This window comes from Malaclemys terrapin, chromosome 14 (assembly GCF_027887155.1).
Source record: "Malaclemys terrapin pileata isolate rMalTer1 chromosome 14, rMalTer1.hap1, whole genome shotgun sequence".
Lineage (NCBI taxonomy): Eukaryota > Metazoa > Chordata > Testudines > Emydidae > Malaclemys > Malaclemys terrapin.
In genome coordinates, this window is record NC_071518.1 from 42,419,751 (window position 1) to 42,438,281 (window position 18,531).

The following is an 18,531-nucleotide window of genomic DNA, read 5'->3' on the forward strand; positions in this document are numbered from 1 at the left end:
AAAACCCTGCCCAGGCTGCAGATCGCCCCATGAACACAGCAAACTCCCACAGCTTCCTGGCCACCTCCTCATGTCCCCAGTTCACCTCCTTTTCTGTACCTCAAAGCCCCATCCCTTCTGCTCACCCTGCTCCTGAGAACGTAGCCAGCGAGCACCTCCCACCCCTGCAGGCAGGATCCGCTCAGCTCCTGCTTTCTCCCTGCAGGGCAATATCAGCAGCGCTCTGGTGACTGGGGCCGGACATTTCAAAGCACAACCATTGGCCTCATTCCACTGTAGCAAAACGTAGAGGAGGGGGAGGAGTACTGAGGAATCTCAGAGCAACCATATGGCCTAGGGGAGAGACCACTCAACTGGGGCTGTTCCTGGCTCTCTCTCCCACAGACCTGCTGGGTGATCTTGGGCAGGTCACTTCGCCCCTCCGTACCTCAGCTTCCCCATCTGTAACCCAGCGAGAATGATATCGAGTTTGTTGAGATTGATCAATGGAAAGCACAATGTAAAAGCTAGGTCTTTTGTAATAGCCTAGCCATAGTAGAATATCAACTGTAACCCCACATGAGACCTACACCTGTGTAGATGACCACTAACTCATACAACAAAACATTTCTTTCAGTGAAAAAGACAAAACTAAGACATTTGCTGACAAAAATTGTCATTAATGCAGCATGAAATTTGCCCAGAAGTATCGCTTGTCCTTCCAGAGCATCTAGTTTAGAAAAACTGAAACCTCTGCAAAACGAAGGTTGAACAGCCACATAACCTTAACTCTGCCCTCTTTGAGTGATGAGCTAATAGGCCCATAGTGCACACACTCGACATCCACCTCTGCAGATAGTGCATGTCCCTTGGGGAATAGGGCACAGGACAAGTGGAGCACTGAATCAAATGCCGCCTTGTTATGAAGGTAGAACTCGTTCAGCACAAATCACCAATAACCAGGAACTACCCACCCCTGTTCTACACTCAAACACTGAGCCTACTCCCCAGAAACAACCCCATACTTGTTAAAAACTTTATAACCCCTTTTATAGCCCTTCACCCTTAGTCACGGGTGTGACATGTTGGGTCACAGAAACCCCCTTGGGACTGCCACCTGATGTGCTGGGACCACCTCTGAGACCGTTTTCCCTGTCAGCTTGGAACTTCAATACCCTGCCTTGTTGTGCCAGACATGCTGGCCTGCTACAAACATAGACCCAGGTCTGAACCATGTCCCCCAAAAGCTGCAGGCTTAACTGAAAACAGCTTAAGAAGTGCTCCTGTCTCTAGCACCCAGATACCCAGTTCCCAATGGGATCCAAACACCAAATACATCCGTTTTACTCTGTATAAAGCTTATACAGGGTAAACTCAGAACTTGTTCACCCTCTATAACACTGATGGAGAGATATGCACAGCTGTTTGATCCCCCAGGATTTAATTACTTACTCTGGGTTAATTAATAAGTAAAAAGTGATTTTATTAAACATAAAAAGTAGGATTTAAGTGGTTCCAAGTAGTAACAGACAGAATGAAATAAGTTACCAAGCGAAATAAAATAAAACATGCAAGTCTAAGCCTAATACAGTAGGAAACTAAATGCAGATAAATCGTAGGAAACTAAATTCAGGTAAATCTCACCCTCAGAGATGTTCCAATAAGCTTCTTTTACAGACTAGACTTCCTCCTAGTCTGGGTCCAGCAATCACTCACCCCCTGTAGTTACTGGCCTTTGTTCCAGTTTCTTTCAGGCATCTCTTTGGGTTGGAGAGGCTATCTTTGGAGTCAGCTGAAGACAAAATGGAGAGGCTTTCAGGGGCTTTTATATCCTCTCTCTTGTGCAACATCACAGCCAGAAGATGGGGTCTCAAGCCACCTGGGCAAGTCACATGTCTGCTTGATTCAGCTTTTTGCAGGCCAATGCCACTGTTTACTTGTTATTTGAATGTTCCCAGGAAAGCTCAATTGTGTTCATCAATTTAACAAAGAAACTGATATGCACCAGGCTTGTTATCCCGAGTTTCTGACATGCTTCAAACCATATGCACTGCTTCAGGTAGAATAAACAAACAAATTTATTAACTATGAAGATAGATTTTAAGTGATTATAAGTCAAAGCATGACAAGTCTGATTTGGGCAAATGAAATAAAAGTAAAACACATTCTAAGCTGATCTTAATACTTTCAGTGCCTTTACAAACTTAGATGCTTCTCACCACAGGCTGGCTGGTTCCCCTTCAGCCAGGCTCTCCCCTTTGATCAGCGCTTCAGTCGCTTGGTGGTGATGTCTGTAGATGGAGATGGAAGAGAGAAAAAGAGCATGGCAAACGTCTCCCCCTTTTATCATATTCTTTCTTCCCTCTTGGCTTTGTCCCCCCCCTTCAGGGTCAGGTGAGCATTACCTCATCGCAGTCCCAAACTGTCCAAAGGAAGGGGGGTGACTCACTCAAGAGTCCAACAGATCCTTTGTTGCTGCCTAGGCAAGTGTCCTTTGTTCCTGTGAGACTGGGCTGGGTTTGTCCCATACTTGCCCTGATGAGGTGTGAACGGCCCCTCTGCTCTTGGAGAGTTTTGCCTGGGCTGTTTTAAGCCATGAGGACACATTTTCAGCTTCATAACTATATATATGAAATTACAACCTGTAATATCACTATAACAACAATGCTCAGTGCATCACGAGCCTTCTGAAGACACCTGACATGACAAACTTTGCATTGGATGTCACACAATCATTTTTATAAGGATGAACATGGGAGTGTAGTGTGTTCCCACGAGGTACAGAACGTCACAGACTGCAACCATCCAAGAAATGGACCCAGAGCCCCTAGTGCTGCCCCGGTGGGGTGTGAACCAAGAGTCCAGCTCCCACAGTAAGGTCCATTTCCCTAGCGAAAAGATGGTGAGGGGTCTCCATTGTATCCTTCCTCTGACAAATAGTCCCTCAAGATGACAAGCACGTATAGAGAGAAGGGGCTTCTCAGGGGCAGGGTTACCTCCTGTGCCAAAAGCATTTAGTGCTTGTTAGTCTGTCTGAGGCTACATGGCCTCTCTAGACCCTCCTCCCCCGACATCTCCCTTCCCAGGACAGCTCACCTGCCTTAGGTGCGACTCAGCAGAGGAGTTAACTCAATGTGAATTTAGTGCAGCGTGTGCTGCAGTGAGCAACGGCCATGACTGCTTCCCTGACCCTCCCCAGCAGTGGCGTCTGCCTGGGCCAGGAGATGGCCCAGCCAAGCCGAGAACCTGTCTCAGCTTCAGGGGCAGCTCTTGGGACTCACTCTGAATCTCTGCTCCCGGCCCCTTGGGAGCTCATCCTCGGTTCCTTGGGCAAGAGGCAGGGGAAGAAAGGGAGCCGTTTTAGGAGGACAGGGCAGTGTGAGGCAGGGATGCCCAGGCTGTCAGGCTGGAGGGGCCCAGCTGGAAGGGTCTGTGTAGCGAAGTGACAACTCACCCGGCGGTGCCACCTGCTGGTCATCCAGGGAATTAGCGCGCCTTGCCGCTGGCCTCCAACCCCCATCCCCACCTTGCCTCAGTCTTGGGCTACTGCCAGTCACCATCTAGCCCCCATTCCCTAGGGCAGACTGCCGTGTAAGTGCTACTCATCATTGGCAGGGAGGGTTTGGACCTGCTGCCTCTGCCTACCCTTGGGCTGCCCCTCTGCAAGCCTAGTACCTTCTTAGCCTTTAACAAGGCCTGCAGCCTGGGGGTTTTCCAGGCCGGAGCTCCCCAGCTCCTCTGGCCTTTCCCCAGCCCTGCTCCACTTTAGGTACCTTCCTCAGCTCCCAGCAGCCAGGCCCATCCCTCTCAACAACTAGAGAGAGACTGCCTAGCCCCAGCCTAGCAGCCCCTTTATAGGGCCAGCTGCGGCCTGATTGGGACATGGCCCCAGCTGAGGCTGTTTCCCCAGTCAGCCTTTCCCCAGCCACAGCCCTCTCCAGGGCTCTTTTAACCCCTCCAGGCAGGAGCGGGGTGACCACCCCGCTACAGTCTGTTAGAACCAGTGTAGCAGGCTGGTGTTGTGTAGCCGGAATGCCATCTGGTCTAGCCAGCCTTGGCTGGAATGGGGTGAGAGGAGACTCACTGACCCCCCCACACACACTTGGGGCATGTGTAACGTTTGGGTCCATGGAGCAGAATGGCCAGCGCTGGTTGCTGTGAGGTCTTTGTGCTGGGGCCAGGAGCTCTGAGGAGGAACATGGCTCCGCGAGCTGGCGGGCGAAGGAACCAGGCCCTGCACTGAAGAATACTCTCCAGCTGCCCGACTCCCTTCCCTTCCCTTCCCTTCCCTTCCAAAGGAAACTGCTTGGCACAAGTTCAGCATCTCACTCATGGCCTTTGCCCCGCCCCAGGAGCATAGGCAAGAGGCCATCTACCCCTGCGGCTCACTGTCCACAGGCCATGGAGGAGAAAGGGCCCTCACTGGAGCTCACTCTGCTCTGTTGCTACCCTCTGCAGCTTCAGTGGCACGCTGCCCTCACTTCTCCCCACAGCACCAGATCTGTGCATGTCACGCTGTCTGGAGCAGCTCACGCCTGCGCTCCTACCTCAGGGCAGGCTGTCAGATGCAGGTCACAGACCCTGATCTGGTGGGGTGCTCTACAATTAGATTTCACCAAGCGGGTACCAAATGGGAACTCCTGGATCGCTGTAACAGTCTTACCATGGAGTCACAGACAGCCCCCTTAGACTCCCCAGTCTATCTCACCACCTGACAAATGACTAGTGACAAATGTTCACTTACACCGAACATCACAAATATTTCAAGTGTCAGGTTGAGGCCATCACTGAATACATGACAATGGTCTGGTGTCCTCCCACAAGGTCTGGTGTCATGGCAACAGTCCTGCCCCCACAGCCATGGTGACGGTAAATGTTCTTTTTCTGTTCTCCCCCAAAGTCTCTTTTTCATGGCTCCAAGCAGGCGATGGATGGAATAATCCATCCTCCCATTATTTTGTCCACCAATTAGGCCTAACTTTCAAGACATTGATTTTGGTTCCATCCTCTGCTTCTCTTGTTTACCAGTCATAATCCTACCACTGAAGAGCTGTGTTATGTGTAGACCCTGTTTTGTTCCCCACACAGTTTGATATGACAGCTCATTGTGTCACTGCATGAACCTTTACCCACTTCTCACAGTCGATTTTACAATTCGGGTACATTTGTAGGCTCAGTTATCACAACAGTGCCCTGAACAGACAAAACTTCCCCACGCAAACACCGAATCAGTATCTATAACAAGGAAAACTGTGTTAAGGGGAAAGGAACAATAAATCCATCGTACGTTCCTGCCAGTACTAAGTAAGACACCCACACATTGGTACCTTGGACAGTCCTTTCATTTTCCTCTCCCTAACACAGTACTCGCAGTTCCTTAGTAGTTAATGAAGTAGCCAAATCCGGAAGTGCAGTGAATTCAGGTGTCTGTCTGCAGCCCCTCTGGGGAAGAGATGCCTTGGATTCCTTAGCGCTGCCTCTGCATTGTCTCATGCTACAGTCTCAGATCCATTATAACTGTAGCAGGGCCGGACCAGGGCACCTTGCCACTGCCTCTAAAATACTCGATCCAGCTCCTTACTAGAAGTCTCTTAGCACTGCAGAGATTAAAGAGCTTTGGGACACTGGGATCCTTATCCCCTGATATTTGCTCCTGACGTCCTGTGCCACTCTTTGCCTAGTGCTTTGTTTCTGGTTCCACTGCCCAGCTGTGTCAGACTGAGGTTCTAGATGTGGCTGCTCCTCATTCAGGGCATGTTGGGTACAGTTGTGCTGCCCTTTCTCACACACAATGAGGAGAACAACATTTCACCAGCTCTGCACTGAGAACTTCACTGACTAGTAACCAAAACAAACAGACTGTTCTCCTTGAGATGCTGGGTAACAAATATACAAATAAGGTCTGGCTCCTTCCATCTCCTTCTGACTCATCGCTAGCTGCTGGCAGAGAGTTCTTTCCCTGGAGCTCCCCGTAGGTAACCCCAGTTGTCGGGGGGAGGTGTAGGAGCAGGATTTTATAATGCCCCATGAGAATTAATGTATGGTTTGATTTTATCCTGCCAGCCACCATTTTTGAATAGCAGAAAGGAATGACAGACCAGAACAATCCTTATGACAGATTATGGTCACCCTTTTGTTTTAGGATAAGCTATAATGTCTACTATGGTTTCTATATGTATTACAAATTAGGCACTCTAGTTAAATATACATTTCTTTGTTTTAAAGTTTTAGTAAGTAAGAGACAGGATCTTGTATTGTATCTATGTTAAGGAGATTAGAGGAATGTTGAGGGCCTGAAGCCCCAATGTGAATTGTTTTAGTTATAAGATTTAGCAAGGCTTGATTTACAATGTATTCTGATGAATACAAAATACTGCTGTCTGGATACCTTTGAAGGTTTCTGTAAGAGATTGTTTGTGTGAATGAGGAATGCCTGCATCAGGAAAAGATAAGGTGTGAAAGCCATCACAAATGTCCAGATGGTCAAGAAAAAGTGAGAGACTTGGAAAGACCAGGAAACAATCAGAAAACATCCATTGTATCCGATGCTAAACATGTTAGCAGCATTGATGACCTCAGAGGTGAGGCAGGCACCCCCGAAGGCGAGACAACAAATAGGAGATAATGATGGGAAGCCCAACAAGAACCATCAAATGATAACACCACTTAAGGACTAATGATTACAGGATAACATTGCAAAATGCATGGACTCAAATGGAAATTTACAACTATAAAGCTGGGGTGTTTTGCCATGGAACTCTGGGTTCAGTCCTGCAAAGCCTTGGAGCATTGGATCGTGACCGACACGAGCCCAGCTCCACACTTGTGCTCCATCTAACTGGCCATTAGATTGACTCGAGCTACAACAGACTGGTAACTATGAACATCAACTGGCAGGACTCTGTGTGTGTGTGTGAGAGAGAGAGAGAGACTGAAAAGCATATGCTAACTTGTATTTTCAATAAATGCGGCGTATTTGCCTTTTCCCTGAAAAGATCCCGTGTGCTTTGTATGAGCATAACAGAGGGGGAGTGGGTGCAGCTAGCCCAGCTCTCACTAAGCAGAGGCACTGCCAGCTGGGACACAGGCAGGCGAGGGACCCTGGCTGGCTTTAATGTCCGCAGCGTTCTGGTGACTGGGACGAATTGAGGAGTCAGCCTGGAGCGTGTCAAGCAGTTTGTGGGGAAATTAAACCTGCCAGAGTGGGTCTTTGTGACAGAGGGAGCACAGGTCAGAATGGGATGAGGTGAGACAGAACGAACTGTGCGTCCTGGAGGAATCTGAGCAAGGAGCTGACGTAACTGCAGCCAAAGGATCTCAGACACTGACCAGCCTTTGGCTTTGTAGATACACCCACGACAACTTTCATCTCATAGCTGAAGCAGGACAACTGTGAAATTGTGGCTGAGTGCACTGTATTTGCAGGGCTAACTGCACACATAGTTTCCAAGGGGTTCAGGCTGCATCTTTGTAACTTATACATGATTGCGGTATAGACCTGTGACATACCAGGACACAATCCAGAGCAGAGGGGGGCTTGTCACCCTTGCCCTGCAACCTTAGTGCCTATAGCGGGGTGGACACCCGCTCCTGCCTGGAAGGGCTGCAGCTCTAAAAGCTGGGCTGATTGGGGAAGCGGTCGCAGCTGGGCCACACCCCAATCAGGCCACAGCTGGCCTGTATAAGAGGCTGGGAGCCAGGAGCACACCCCTCTCTCTCTGCATTCAGAGAGAGAAGGGCCTGGCTGCAGGAGCTAGAGACAGGGTACCTGAAGGGAGCAGGGCTGGGGAAAGGCAGAGGAGCTGAGGAGGCTCCAGCCTGGAAAGCCCCAGGCTGCGGCCTAGCAGAGGTCCCATGGGTACTGGGGGTTGCGGAGGGCACCCCAGGGGTAGGCCAAGGCAGCAGGTCCAAACTCAACCTGGCCTGTGATGAGTGGCACTTACACTGCAGTCCGCCCCAGGGCGTGGGGGCTAGTTGGGGGCTAGCCCACGACTGAGGCAAGGTCAGCCTTCAACTACCTGAAGGGGGGTTCCAAAGAGGATGGAGCTCAGCTGTTCTCAGTGGTGGCAGATGAGAGAACAAGGAGCAATGGTCTCAAGTTGCAGTGGGGGAGGTCCAGGTTGGATATCAGGAAAAACTATTTCACTAGGAGGGTGGTGAAACACTAGAATGCGTTACCTACGGAGGTGGTGGAGTCTCCTTCCTTGGAGGTTTTTAAGGCCTGGCTTGACAAAGCCCTGGCTGGGATGATTTAGCTGGGAATTGGTCCTGCTTTGAGCAGCGGGTTGGACTAGATGACCTCTTGAGGTCCCTTCCAACTCTGATATTCTATGATTCTATGAAGGTGGGGTTAGAGGGTTGGGGGTTCTCCTGGGTAGGGAGACCCTGAGAGAAAGAGGGGTTACTGCCAGGGGGCAGCACCCGGAGAAAGGGACACTGGGGTCCTGGGAGGGACACGGGGGCCAGCGGTAAGGTGGGTTACCAGCCTGCAGAGGGCGCTCCGGAGCTGGGATGAGCTAATTCCCATGGATGACCAGCAGGAGGCGCCGCAGGGGTGAGTCCCACACCCCTACAGTGCTTCACAATGCCCTGCTGTGGTAACTCCCACCGGGGCTGCTCACAAACAGCCTTCGAAGATGCAAGCCACACCCTGAGGGTCTGTGTGTAACTGCACCTACCTGCTACACTCTGGCTCTCACCAGCCTTGGTTATACAGCAGGGTGACGCCTTCATACCCCCAGTCCCAGATCTTACCCCAGAAATGAATGTGCTATACTGCCCAGCCCTCTCCTGGACACTACAGATATATGGTCTGGTATTTCTTTAAGGGAATAATATGCCATTATATTACCTTAAATAGTTATCCAAACACTCCAATTTAAACACAGTGAATTAGATAAACCAGTAAAACAAGTATATTAGCTACAAACAGAGAGAGATTTGAAGTGAGTCCAAGTAGCAACAGAGCTTTCATGCGTTATTAACTTCTGTGTGGGCAGGGCTGTGGGGTTTGGAACATGTGTTAATAACACCATACAGGGGACTCTTGCACCTTCACATACAATGTTGCCACACAAATTTTACCAGGACGATACTGACCAGCAAACTATGAGTTTTCTAATGTACTTTGTACAGAGGTTATTACCATGGTGTATAGGGTGTGAATACAGGGGTATGTTTTGTCACAAGACCTTCCCTGGATTGCCTATCTCGGGAGAGTAAAAATCATGAGTCAGACTCCCAAAGTCAGAAGATTTTAATTTAAGGAAATCCAATCATTTTTTGCCCGTTTTGACTTTAACTCCCCCCTACGCTGTGTGTGTGTGTGTGTGTGTGTGTGTGTGTGAGAGAGAGAGAGAGAGAGACAGAGAGACAGAGGCCTGGTCTACACTAGGCGTTTATGTCGAAGTTAGCGCCGTTACATCGAATTAACCCTGCACCCGTCCACACCGCGAAGGTATTTAGTTCGACATAGAGGTCTCTTTAATTCGACTTCTGTACTCCTCCCCGACGAGGGGAGTAGCGCTAAATTCGACATGGCCATGTCGAATTAGGCTAGGTGTGGATGGAAATCGACGCTAATAGCTCCTGGAGCTATCCCACAGTGCACCACTCTGTTGACGCTCTGGACAGCAGTACGAGCTCGGATGCTCTGAACTGCCACACAGGAAAAGCCCCGGGAAAATTTGAATTTGAATTCCTTTTCCTGTCTGGCCAGTTTGAATCTCATTTCCTGTCTGGACATCGTGGCGAGCTCAGCAGCACTGGCAACGATGCAGAGCTCTCCAGCAGTGATGGCCGTGCAATCTCAGAATAGAAAGAGGGCCCCAGCATGGACTGATCGGGAAGTCTTGGATCTCATCGCTGTGTGGGGCGATGAGTCCGTGCTTTCCAAGCTGCGATCCAAAAGACGGAATGCAAAGATCTACGAGAAGATCTCTAAAGACATGGCAGAGAGAGGATACAGCCGGGATGTAACGCAGTGCCGCGTGAAAATCAAGGAGCTGAGACAAGGCTACCAGAAGACCAAAGAGGCAAACGGACGCTCCGGATCCCATCCCCAGACATCCCGTTTCTACGAGGCACTGCATTCCATCCTCGGTGCGGCCGCCACCACTACCCCACCAGTGACCGTGGACTCTGAGGATGGGATAGTGTCCACGGCTGGATCCTCGGACATGTTAGCGGACGGGGAAGATGAGGAAGGAGATGAGGAGGACGAGGCAGTCGACAGCGCTCACAACGCTGATTTCCCCGACAGCCAGGATCTCTTCATCACCCTTACAGAGATCCCCTACCAACCCTCCCCAGCCGTTACCCCGGACACAGAATCTGGGGAAGGATCAGCCAGTAAGTGTTGTAAAAATCTAAACATTTATTTGTAACAGAACAGGAATATTAACAATTTAAAAAATGGGTTTCTCATGATTAGTTTGATTAGCTTAACGATTCAGTCATGGGCAGTGCAACTATTGAAAAAAAATCTAGCAATGTCCGGTTTTGCATGATTGTCCTGCCCAAGCCGCTCTACTGGTTAGTCACTGCTACAGCAGCTACAGTAAAATGCGGTCTATATGTCCGGGGATGGAGCAGAAATCCTCCTGTGACATCTCGAGGAAGCTCTCCTGGAGGTAATTGGAAATCCGCTGCATTAGGTTCTTGGGGAGAGCGGCCTTATTGGGTCCTCCGTAGTAGGACACGTTGCCACGCCACGAGACTATCAAGTACTCTGGAATCATTGCTCTGCACAGCATGGCGGCATACGGCCCTGGTCTTTGCAGGCTTTCCCGGAGCATTCTCTCTTTCTCGCTGTCAGAGATCCTCATGAGGGTGATGTCGCTCATGATGACCTGCTTTGAATGAGGTAGGGGAATGTTAGTGTTGGGACTGCTTTGCCGTTCCTTTACAGAACTGTAACCGCTGGTTTGCAGCCACGCGGTGGAGGCGGGAGAGGGGCAGCCGAAAGGGATCGTTCCCGGGGACAGCCGCGAGGGTGTGGGACAGGAGCAGACTTCCTGCTTGCCGAATTGCTGGCAGCAGGGACCGACATTGATTTCAATGTGAAATGAGGCCATTGCTAATATTAAAGTTTTAAGCTGCCACAAGTCTACGGCTTACCATGTCTGCCTGCAACAGAAATTCCGTTCTCCTGAGAGGCTTCTCAAATGTGCTGTAGAAGACCCCAGGCACTGAATGCGAAGGCCGAGAATTCGACCTTGTGCTGAGTGCGCATGTGATAGGTGCTGTGCATGGTCTTGTTAACAGAGAAAGACTATGTTCTTTGTTCACAACTACATTTATCTTTCTGAGGAATTCACTCCCTTTTTCCCATTCCCACAGCCCCATCTGCGACTGTCTCACAACCTAGCCTGTCATCACACTCCCAGAGGCTAGCGCGGATTAGGCATAAGAAGAAGAGGACACGGGAGGACATGTTCTCGGAGCTTATAGCCTGCTCCAGAGCCCAGGCAGCACAGCAGACCCAGTGGCGGGAGAACTTGACCCGAATGCACCAAGCCAACATGGATCGGGAGGAGAGGTGGCGTCAGGAAGACCAGCAGGCGACTCAAACCCTGCTTGGACTAATGAGGGAGCAAACGGACACGCTCCGGCGCCTTGTGGATGTTCTGCAGGAACGGAGGCAGGAGGACAGAGCCCCGCTGCAGTCCATCTCTAACCGCCCTCCCCCGCCACCAAGTCCCATACTCCCCTCACCCAAAGTGCACAGAAGGAGAGGCGGCAGAGTCCCTGCTAACTCTCACTCCACCCCTGCAGAGAGCTCGAGCAGCAGAAGGCTCTCATTCCCCAAAATTTGACAAGTTCTTTCCTTCCCGCCTGACACAAGCCCCCGTCCAAGTTTCACTTTCCCAGTTCCATGTTTGGTTGATAATAAAAAATACGTTTCTGTTAACTACTGTTTCCATCATGTTCTTTTGGAGGAGGGGGGGATAGGGGGTTGGTAATTCGACAGGACAGTCACCTTTGGCAGGGTATATAGTCGGGGGCAGGCACAGCAGCAGGGCACATACATAGTGCAGTGATGCAGTGACTAGTTACCCTGGTTAGTCTGGGAGATTGTTTTCATGTTATGTGGTGGGGGGTGGGTTGCTCTGTGACTTTGTGGCAGGGGAGGGCAGTTACAGATCTTAAGCGGCGGTCCTTAGGCAGGATCACAGAGCCACACAGCAGGGGATCTGTAACCGTCCTCCCCCTGCCACAAAGTCACATAGACCCCCCCATACACACAGTCCCTATCAGGAGGGGTGACAGGCTCCGTTGAAACAACCATCCCACCGCAGCGGAGCCTGTCAATCCTTGAGTTTAGAAGCTGCATTCGCGCCACTACAGTACACCCGCTCCGCACCACAGTCTGCGTCCCAGTTTTAAAAAATTCCCGCGAATACAGTATTAAAGAAAACGGTGTGCTTTAACAAAGTAGAACTATTTTTATTTTGAAACGTGTGTTGGAAGTGGGGTGAAGGGGGTATGTAACTGGATAGGATAGTCAACATTAACTGGGCAAAGAAACGGGGGCAGGTTTAGCTTCTCAATACACAAACTTTAAAGTCACAGGTTACCCTGCTCACTCAGGAACTTTGCTTTCAAAGCCTCCCGGATGCACAGCGCTTCCCGCTGTTCTCTTCTAATCGCCCGGCTGTCTGGCTGTGAGTAATCAGCAGCCAGGCTATTTTCCTCAACCTCCCACCCCGCCATAAAGGTCTCCCCCTTGCTCTCACAGAGATTGTGGAGCACACAGCAAGCTGCAATAACAATGGGGATATTGGTTTTGCTGAGATCACAGCGAGTCAGTAAGCTTCTCCATCTCCCCTTGAGACGGCCAAAAGCACACTCCACCACCATTCTGCACTTGCTCAGCCGGTAGTTGAAGAGTTCTTTTTCAGTGTCCAGGGCGCCAGTATAGGGCTTCATGAGCCAGGGCATTAGCGGGTAGGCTGGGTCCCCGAGGATGACTATAGGCATCTCCACATCCCCAAGAGTTATTTTGTGGTCCGGGAAGTAAATACCTTGCTGCAGCCGTCTAAACAGACCAGAGTTCCTGAAAACACGAGCGTCATGAACCTTGCCCGGCCATCCCACGTAGATGTTGGTAAAACGTCCCCTGTGGTCCACCAGTGCTTGCAGCACCATGGAAAAGTAGCCCTTTCTGTTAATGTACTGGCTGGCCTGGTGTTCCGGTGCCAGGATAGGGATGTGAGTTCCATCTATGGCCCCACCGCAGTTTGGGAATCCCATCGCTGCGAAGCCATCTATGATCGCCTCCACGTTTCCCAGGGTGACTACCTTTGGCAGCAGTACATCAACGATTGCCTTGGCTACTTGCATCACAACAACCCCCACGGTAGATTTGCCCACCCCAAACTGGTTCGCGACTGACCGGTAGCTGTCTGGCGTTGCAAGCTTCCACAGGGCTATGGCCACTCGCTTCTGGACAGTCAGGGCTGCTCGCATCCGGGTGTCATTGCGCTTCAGGGCAGGGGACAGCAACTCACAAAGTTCCAGGAAAGTTCCCTTCCGCATGCGAAAGTTTCGCAGCCACTGGGATTCATCCCAGACCTGCAGCACTATGCGGTCCCACCACTCAGTGCTTGTTTCCCGTGCCCAGAATCTCCTTTCGACGGCATCAACATGACCCATTGCCACCGTGATGTTCTCGGCGCTGGGTCCCCTGCTTTCTGAGAGGTCTGTGCTACTCTCAGACTTCAGGCCATCACCGCGTTGACGTAGCCTCCTCGCCTGACTTTTCTGCATCTGCCTCAGGGAAAGGTGTATGATAAGTTGCGAGGCGTTGAGAGCGGCCACAACTGCAGTGATGGTTGCAGCAGGCTCCATGCTCGCAGTGCTGTGGCATCCGCGCTGTCACTGACTAGAAAAGTGCGCGAACTGATTTCCCGCCGGCGCTTTCAGGGAGGGAGGGCGGGAGTGATGGACGGATGACGACAGTTACCCAAAAGCACCCTGGACACATTTTTTTTACCCAGAAGGCATTTGCGGCTCCACCCAGAATTCCAATGGGCAGCGGGGACTCCGGGAACTGTGGGATAGCTGACCACAGTGCACCACTTCCAATGTCGACGCTTTCCCCGTTAGTGTGGACTCACAAAGTCGAATTACTGTCCTTAGTGTGGACACACACGTTCGACTTTGCAATATCGATTCCAAAAATTCGATTTAAGTAAAATCGAACTACTCTCGTAGTGTAGACAAGGCCAGAGAGAGAATTACAGGTTGAACCATCAGCCTTTAGTGCGCACAGAAATGTAGCCACTCCCTGGTTGCTCAGCTGCAGACTTCACTTACCTTCTCCCCCCTCAGACAGGGGAACCGCCCTCCATTTCCTATCCCTGTCTTCACCCAGCAGCAACAAGTCTGTGCCTGGGACCCAGTGGCACCACTTCCCTGGCTATCCCTCCCCGTTTTCTCCTGCTGCCCCAGCCCTCTCTCAGCTCTAGTGCCATGCATTAGGGTTGCCTGCTCTCCGGTTTTTGACCAGAACTCCTGGGTTGCTGCTAAAAGTCTGGTTGGCCACAGTGCCAGCAGGGCAGGCAGGCTCTGTGCCCAGCTCCTTGGAAGTGGCCGGCATGTCCTTCCAGCTCCAAGGCAGAGGGGTGGCCAGGGGAGCTCCACAAGCTGCCCCCGTCTGCAGACACCACCCTGAGCACCAGCTCCACAGCTCCCATTGTCTGGGAAGCAGCCATTGGGAGCTGTGGGGGCCACCTGCGTATGGGGACAGAGCGCAAAGCCCCATGGCTGCCCCTCTGCCTAGGACCTGGAGAGATATGCCAGCCACTTCCGATAGCCTCCTGAGGTGAGCACTGCCCGGAGCTTGCATCCGAACCTCACCCACACCCTGTGAGTACGGGGCGCAGGACCTGCCATTGGAAAGGACTCCGGGGGAAAACGGGAGCGGGAGCCCAGTGTGCTCCTGGAATGGCCTGTGGGATGAAGGCTGAGGCGAGATTCCTGGGCTGGATTTAGGGGCAGGCGACGCAGGTGACCGCCTGGGGTGCTGGACTTGGGGGGGCACCAGGCTCGGGGTGCTGCTTTTGTTCTTAGCAAATGTATAGTCTTATCTGACAGGGATAACTCATGCCTGCAAATCATGCATCGAGTCATGAAATGGGGTCCCAGTGCAACACAAAACTAGGTATTCAAATGTTTTACAAATGGGGTGGGGGGGTAAGCTGAGGATTCTCCTTGCCTGAGTGCCACTGGGTCCTGGGCCAGCCCTGCCTGGGGAATGCTGTATCCAGGTGCTTGCTGGACTGTGGGGTAGGTGACTCTTTGGCTCAGTGCTCCCGCCCCAGCGTCAGCTGAGCTGCTCCCGAAACTCGACTCTCCTGCAACTAAAGGAGGCTGAGTTCAAAGCAGTCGCTTGGACTGTGTCTCACGCTTGCCATCGGCCTTACAGGGCACGGTGCTGCACTGAGAATGGAAGCAACCCCCCAGGGCACTTCACTGCGCGGAGAACAGGGGACTGCTGGAGTGGGGGCTGCTTGTTTTGAAGCGAGCCATGAGGAATACACCTCCCAAGAGGTGCTGTCAGCATGCCAGCCTGGCACCTCGCTGGGCACTACCTTCTCTGTCCCCATGTCTGTTTTCACCCAGCCAGGATGGATGGCAGTGCACAAGATCCCGGCGTCTTTGAGCTCTGCTGCCAGGCACCTTGTCACCATGTTCAGAGCGGCCTGGAAAATAAACCACATCTTTGTAAGGGCCTCTCACTGCTGATCCTAAGACTTTCCGAGGCTGAGTGGGGAACGCAGCTTACCTTGCTGGCACTGTATGGGTACATGGGGATCTCCAGGACTTTGAAGCACAGCTTGATGGAGCCCACTTTAGTGGACATGTTGATAATTGCTGCCTTGCTGCAGCTCAGCCCCTCCTTTCCGGCTTCCTCAGCTGCCCTCTTCAGCAGGGGCAGAAACTCCTGATGAAAATAAAAACCCAACAAACCTCCTCAATCGTGGTGTTGGGACCCGCCTGAGCTGTGGCGCCAAGCTGTGGACATGGCAGCTGTGATGGGGCCCTGCCCTCCCTCCCACCGGCGGGGTAGCTCGGCCATAGTCCTGTTGCCCCTTTCTGAGCCGAGCGGCTAGTCAAAGCGCAGGGACCGGGGCCGTTCCAGCGGGAAGCAGAAGTTGATGAGCCTGGTGTTGTCTTTGATGCCGTCCTGCTCCTCCGTATGCAGGGGGAGCCAAAAGCTAAAGGAGCAGCTTCTTAGCGTACAGCCCCCACACCTCTTTAGCCAGTGCCAGACCCACAAACTGCCTCTAGCTTGTCCCAGGGTCACGCACAGAGCCCTTACTGGCCCCGCTTGGCTCCCTTCCTGCCTCTCCGTCTCCCTCTCCAAACTTGCCTGGCCTCAGTCTCTGTGTTTTCTGCCTTCCCTCCCACACAAAACACCCACACTCGTCAGCAAGAGCCCTCTGCCTCTCAGCCCAAATGCCTGGCCCTATCACAAGTCCCTTTGGCCATGGGGGACAGAAGCTTCTGGTTAACTCCTCCTGGGGCCTTCACACCAGTGTCCAAGGGGTTGGTGGTGGAAGCTCGCAGCGTAACACTCCCTTACGGAGAACCAGAAAGAAGGATGGGGAAGCAGGAGGATGAGGCTAGGTCGCGGGAGGAGAGGAAGGTGATCTCGGCCGCGCTGTGATAGATGCAGGAGCTGGGAAGCAAGTGGCCAGAGAGGACAAAGTTCCAGCAGTTGCCCTGTCTGTTGGGGTGGCCAGGAGCAGGGACTGGGAGGTGAGCTGGGGCGGTGAGGCAGGTGTGGGAGTCTCTGGGTTAGTGGGGAAAGTTGAGACTATGGGCCAGACTGAGATCCCTGGGGGCAGAGGGAGAAGAGAAGACATGGATGGTGCCCTGAAGGGAAGGGAGGAGCCCCCAGCCGTCAGGGGGGTAAGAAGACAATCAAGCGAGTATGGAGTCCAAGGAGCCCTGGGAGCCAGGAGCAGAGAGTGATCAGCTGTGTCGATGGCAATGGACACACCAGTCACCCACTCAGTGTGCACGGAGATATGGGGATATCACACACACCACACACAGCTGCAGCGCACACTCACAGACACAGGCACCTTGACACACGCACACATGGAATCAGGTCTGCACATCAGCACACACGCTCCACTCTATGCAAAGGCCAACGATCCACCTGAGCGGAGCAGCAGGGAGCAGACTCAGCTTATGGCTTGGCTGCACCATGGGTAGGACTGGCTGCCTGCGTGGTCTCCGCTGCTCTCTATGCCTTGTGCAGGTGGGAGGAGGTGCTGAGCAGCCCATGATCCATATTCCCCATGTTCTCCTCTTTCCCTGACTTGCTGTAAATGTCATGTTCAGGGAGCACAGAGAGAAGTTCGATAAAAACATTAATACTCTTGCTGGAAGGTTGCAACATAACATGACTTTATTTCTTAGACTCCAGAAAGCAGGCTGCTCCCTAAGGCAGAGAGGCACAACTCTCCCTGCCTCACCCTAGGCTGGCACTTCGCAGACTACTTGTTGAAGACCCAGCCCCCATGCTTCCTGCTAGCCCATAAGCAGGACCAGGAAACCCCTTATACTTAGAGCGATAGCTTCTCGTTTTAACAGTTTTTAATACACTGATAAACAGTGGGTGGCTCCAGGTACAGAATGAACTCTGTTTGATCCAGTCCCTAGATAGGGTGAAGATCTCTCCATGCCTCTCAGTCCCTCCCTTCTCCCCTCCCCCAAGTAAATAATAGCCAATGAGTCCGTACGTACCTTGGCCACCTGGATCGGCCCGACCACATTGGTAAGAGGGGAGGACTCCTGTCTCATGCTCCCGACTAGCGACGCAGAGGGGCTAAGGCAGGCTGCCTGCCTGTCCTGGCTCTGTGCTGCGCCCCGGAAGCAGCCAGCAGGTCTGGTTCCTAGGCGGGGAGCCAGGACACTCTGTGTGCTGCTCTTGCCTGCAAGCACCGCTCCCCCAGCTCCCATTGGCCACCTAGGAGCCGGACCTGCTGGCTGCTTCTGGGGTGCAGTACAGAGCCAGGACAGGTTGGGACTAGCTTGCCTTAGCCCTGCAAAACCACCGACCAGACTTTTAACGGCCCAGTCGGCGGTGCTGACTGGAGCTGCCAGGATCCCTTTTCGACTGGGTGTTCCTGTCAAAAAACAGACACCTGGCGACCCTGACATTAAGCCAGGTTCAAGGCGTGGCACACAGAGAGCCCGGCCTGCTTAGTGTTCTGACCAACACAACCCAAAGCATTCCGAAAGGAAAATGGAGGGGTTACGGAAATCAGACTGAATTGAGACCCTGCCCTTTCTGAGGAGCTAGCGCTCAGAGTGCCCGTCACTGCCGTGGGAAGGTCCTGTGATGGGTTGGATCACAGAAACCCCCCTGGGAGCTGCCACCCGATGTGCAAAAGACTACCTCTGCTCCTGTTTCCCCGGCCAGCTCAGGACTCCAGCACCCTGTCTTGCTGAGACAGACACTCCCGTCTGCTGCAACACAGACCCAGGGTCTGAATCACTTGCCCCAAAGCTGCAAGTTTACCTGAAAACAGC

At 52.3% G+C, this 18,531-nt stretch overlaps 1 protein-coding gene across 1 annotated transcript; it reads right to left on the minus strand.

Annotated features, from left to right (window-relative positions):
- Nucleotides 1–1,513: 1,513 nt before the first annotated feature.
- LOC128848907 (C-factor-like) lies at nucleotides 1,514–17,820 on the minus strand. Its single transcript, XM_054049172.1, has 5 exons — nucleotides 17,743–17,820; nucleotides 15,770–15,928; nucleotides 15,576–15,686; nucleotides 2,199–2,270; nucleotides 1,514–1,771 (listed from the first exon to the last, which is right to left on the minus strand). Exons 1-4 carry the CDS (start codon nucleotides 17,797–17,799, stop codon nucleotides 2,250–2,252), a joined length of 348 nt encoding a protein of 115 aa, XP_053905147.1. The 5' UTR covers nucleotides 17,800–17,820; the 3' UTR covers nucleotides 1,514–1,771; nucleotides 2,199–2,249.
- Between the last annotated feature and the right edge of the window lie 711 nt (nucleotides 17,821–18,531).